Source organism: Medicago sativa, chromosome 3 (assembly GCF_051527215.1).
Source record: "Medicago sativa cultivar Bolivia chromosome 3, Bolivia_mono, whole genome shotgun sequence".
NCBI lineage: Eukaryota > Viridiplantae > Streptophyta > Magnoliopsida > Fabales > Fabaceae > Medicago > Medicago sativa.
Genome location: NC_140751.1, coordinates 88,981,000 through 88,985,359, shown reverse-complemented (window position 1 = coordinate 88,985,359; position 4,360 = coordinate 88,981,000). Strand labels below are relative to the sequence as shown.

The 4,360-nt window shown below is 32.9% G+C and overlaps 1 protein-coding gene across 3 annotated transcripts; it reads left to right on the top strand.

Moving 5' to 3' along the window:
- Positions 1–2,141: 2,141 nt before the first annotated feature.
- LOC146941622 (ethylene-responsive transcription factor ABR1-like) lies at positions 2,142–4,360 on the top strand. 3 transcript variants are annotated; one of them, XM_085755442.1, is made up of 3 exons: positions 2,142–2,616; positions 3,150–3,652; positions 3,743–4,360. In XM_085755442.1, the coding sequence occupies exons 1-3, from the start codon at positions 2,142–2,144 to the stop codon at positions 3,824–3,826; spliced, it is 1,062 nt and encodes a 353-aa protein (XP_085611568.1). In that variant the 3' UTR covers positions 3,827–4,360. The 3 variants fall into 3 exon arrangements, with proteins under 3 accessions (XP_085611568.1, XP_085611570.1, XP_085611567.1); XM_085755444.1 differs by having other exon boundaries at positions 2,143–2,616; positions 3,150–3,617; XM_085755441.1 differs by having other exon boundaries at positions 2,144–2,616; positions 3,150–4,360.

Sequence of the window (4,360 nt, the reverse complement as noted above, 5' to 3'; positions counted from 1 at the left end):
CATATAACAATTGGGTTATTGGGTCATACTATTAGCTTATTGGACCATATTCTGCTTGCTCCCTAAGTCATTGGTGCTTGCTCCCCAAGTCATTGTATTTCTCTATAAATGGAGATCATATGTAACCTAATTGTATATACCAAGAGAATAATATAATCCTCTTTCTTCTCTCTTCTTCTCTTTAATCTTGTTCTTCTTATTCTTATTCTAATAGTTTCATAACAGTAACAAATATTTTGCACTTATTTGTTTCGCGCGAGGGAGAAGTGTTTTGATATAGTTGCGTGTTTAATTTTTTTTTTTTTTTTAAAAACTTTGGGGATTTGTGACTTTATCCACACATAGCCACAAATTGGATTCACCCTTATACACAGACCCCTACTGTACTTGTAGTGAGTACAATATTAGAAACTAGAGTTTAGTCTGTTTAAGTGATGCCTTGATGATGATCTCAAGAGGGGTATTTATGGCCTTTCTTAGGCTTGTATTTTGATTACTTAAACCCCAAGCAACTTGGGCCATAAGTCTGATCCACCAAAGTTAAGGGGTCCGCATTATAGACACCCAACAATTGACGAACCCGATGCCAAAGCTTACCAAAAATATAGTTTAAATATACAACCAATCACCTATGACAATTTAAATTTCTTGTAAAAAAAAACTTACGACAATTTAAATTTCAAACAAAATCATATTTTGTGTGTGTAATTTAAATATTCTTTCTACACAACTATATACACTAATTTGCCATCTCTTTGAGCTTAACTCAGTTGGTAGAGATATTGCATATCATATATATGGATCGAGGTTTGAATCCTAAACACCCTACTTTTTCACATTTATAATGTGTGAACTCTAGCCACTAGACTATTCGACGAAAAATATTAATTTTATTGCATGTCTAGTGTTGAATTTGAACTTGGTTTCTTCTTTTAAAAATTTAACTCTTTGTCAAGTATTAATAATATTCTTAAACTTTTTTTTTGTCTTAGATGAAGTGGTAATCCACTGAATTAAACTCACACACAACTGTGAGGTCTCGGGTTCAAACTCGGGTCACGACGTCCGACCTTGTAATTTCGACATTTGTCAGTTGAGCTAGGACTTCTAGACAATATTCTTAAACTTTTATTCTCACTGTTTTCTATTTTCTCTTTTACCACTCTCTTGCATTTTGATTCATATTTAAATCGTGAGCTAATTTTATTCTCACTGTTTTCTATTTTCTCTTTTACCACTCTCTTGCATTTTGATTCATATTTAAATCGTGAGCTTAGCTCAGTTGGTAAGGACAATGCATAAAATATGCAAAGTTTGGGGTTCGAACCCCGGTCACCACAAAAAAAAAATATGTGCATAACTTTTTTTATTTTAATCTTAAGGAAAATGGGCATGTCATTAACCATTTATTTAAATATGTACATAACTTTTTTTTTTTTATGTTAATCTTTTAATTCTTAAGAAAAATGGACATGTCATTAACCATTTGAATTCGATGAGAGGTGAATAAAATTTGATAAAAAATTGTTTCTCTACGAATTGAATTTAAATTCTCTCGAATATATGTATGATCATCATTTTTTTTGGAGAGATAATGATCATCATTTTTTTCCGAGGAGAGATAATGATCATCATCTTATTGAACACATTTTGTATTACCATTTATTTATTGGACATTCATTCATGTCGGCTCCTACCTAGTGGCTAACTCTGTTTATTTTTCACCGACTAATATTGGCTTGAATGAGCTGCCAACCGTCATGTAGGTTCTCTCCACACACAACACGGAGTGCCGGCAAGCCTGCCTTCACACTTCCACTCTCTCTAAATTATCTCTATCATTTTTATTTTAAATTTTTAAATAATTGCCTCTAATCATTCTTATTCCTCCACGTCCTCTATATTACACAACAAGAAATAGATAAATTAATTACTAAGGGTAAGATAATTATAAAATGAATTTTTCAAACCGCTTACGTTTTAATTAATTATTGAATTTTATTAGTGTTTTTGTATTTTCAATTGCTTCGTGCAAAAGTTTTCCACTCTTTCATTAAATCACCGACTGACTCTTCTCTATGGCGGCTATAACCAATTTGAACCTTTCAATCTTTACCATATATATATACAGAACCATTCTAATGGGGTTGACGATTGAAGCATATATATTTTTTGCATGCAAAACATTAATCAAGCATATAGTATATTTTTACATGTGTATGTTAAAGGTGGCGAATTCAAAAGACAAAGTTGTTATCAAAAGTGAATTCAATGATCATCCTACATTGTCAGCTGAAATGATCTTTCCGGGTTTGAATAGGGATAGAGAGATGTCTGCAATGATCTCAGCTTTGACTCATATCGTTTCTGGAGATGTTCCAACCCAAAGTGACGCTGATATAGTTCATCATAATAGTGCAATTCAAGGAATGGTTTCTTTTACACCAAACATCACCAACAATATGTCTTCTCCTTCTACAACACAATCTTTGTCTTCTCCTTCTTCTTCATCTAATTATGCTACTAGTTCTTCTCTCAAGAGAACTAGGGAAGATGATAGATTTGTTGGCGATTTCAAATTCCTCGGTGGTTCCTCCCCTGCTTTGCCAACAACAAGTAAGCACCAAATTAAATATTTCTCCTCTTTCTTCAATTTATTTTTTTGTCTTAGCCTTACCCTACCGACTTGGTAATCAGAAGTTCGGTTAGATAATAAATAAATTGAAGTATAGACTTGATAATCCAAAGTTCAGTTAAAAAATAAATAAATTGAAGTCAGATCGGATGGTTCTACTAGTCATGATTCAAACCATGTATAACCTTGAGGGGCATATATATGTAAAAACCACCAATTTTATGTATTTTCTTTAATTTGTTGTTTGTAACATAAAACATTAGAACATAACAATTCTCAACAAATAAAACATTTTTATTTGAAGTAATAATGTAAGTATAACTTAGGCGTGTTCAATGTAATTATATTCAACTAATTCATTTTCTTAAATTATTCGTCCAACATATAATTACATTTAACTAGTTCATTCACTCAAGTTATTTTTGTCTTTACTTCATATATATGGTTTGTATATTTAAGGTTATGTATGTCTTCCATTAAATACAAAGCTTATTATTTTGATATAATAATGCAGTTGCAGAAAGTTCAAGCATGAATAGGACAGCAACAAGAATAACAAGAGAAATGGGAAATGCAGTGTATGAATATAGAAGAACAGAGAATGTAGTAAGAGAAGGAGAAGCAAAGAGAAAATACAGAGGAGTGAGACAAAGACCATGGGGAAAATGGGCAGCAGAGATAAGAGATCCATTCAAAGCAGCAAGAGTATGGTTAGGAACCTTTGAAACTGCTGAAGCAGCTGCTAGAGCATACGATGAAGCTGCTCTTCGTTTTAGAGGCAACAAAGCCAAACTCAATTTCCCTGAAAATGTTACACTTCGTAACCCTCCACCAGCTACTACTACTACTCAATGGAACGTTTCGAATTCACCGGGTTCAATTGTTTCTATTACAACTTCTACTGATCCTGTTGTTCATACTAGACCTTTTCCTAACTCTTCTCAGCATTCGACAAACTTTTATGATCGTTTTCAGTTTTCGGGTATTCCTTCTGCAAGGAATGTTTATGATGATAATGTGATTATGGCTTCTCATCTACAATCTTCATCATCGTCGCCAGCTTCTTCTTTGTCATCATCTTCTTCTGCATTTGTTTCTTCTATGCAGGGCAATACTCCAGTTTCCTCGTACTTTTCTACTCAGTTGCCACCTTGGTCAACTTCGGATCATAGCTCTTCTCCGTCTAGATGATCAATTTTCAATGAATCATGGACAAAGATATATGGATACCAAACACGATACTGATACACCTGAGTATGACATCGGTAATAATATGTAAAAAATGGAAGTATGCTCGTATCAGGTCATTGTCAGAACTCCGATCTGAAGTGTCAATGCTACATCGATACTCCATTTTTCTATGGTGTAATTTTCTTAAATTTAGATCATGTGCACCTCCTCCTGCTGAAGATCCAAACACAAATTTGCTCTTTTATTACATTTTATATTTCCAATAGCTAATGCCAATTCATTCACAATTCATGACATTTTTTGTGGTGATAATGTTTCTAGAAATGCAATTTAATTTTTCTTTGTTAGATAGTAGTCAATACTTGAAAGGAATTTGATTCCCAACCAATTGGAGTAATTGTAGTTAGTTTGCAAATTATGTTCCATAGTTTTGAAATTTTAAAAGTTGCACGTTAGCAACATCATAACATAACATGACAAGAGAATAATGTGTTTGACCATATGTATTCATGTAATGTCGTCTGCTTCTACTAA

What these genes read in the sequence shown, in the direction of transcription:
- LOC146941622 (XM_085755441.1), top strand. Translation starts at nt 2,214, where the DNA reads ATGTGTATGTTAAAGGTGGCGAATTCAAAAGACAAAGTTGTTATCAAA. An exon ending in CCCTGCTTTGCCAACAACAA is followed by an intron (nt 2,617 to 3,149) that starts GTAAGCACCAAA and finishes ATAATAATGCAG; the next exon opens with TTGCAGAAAGTTCAAGCATG.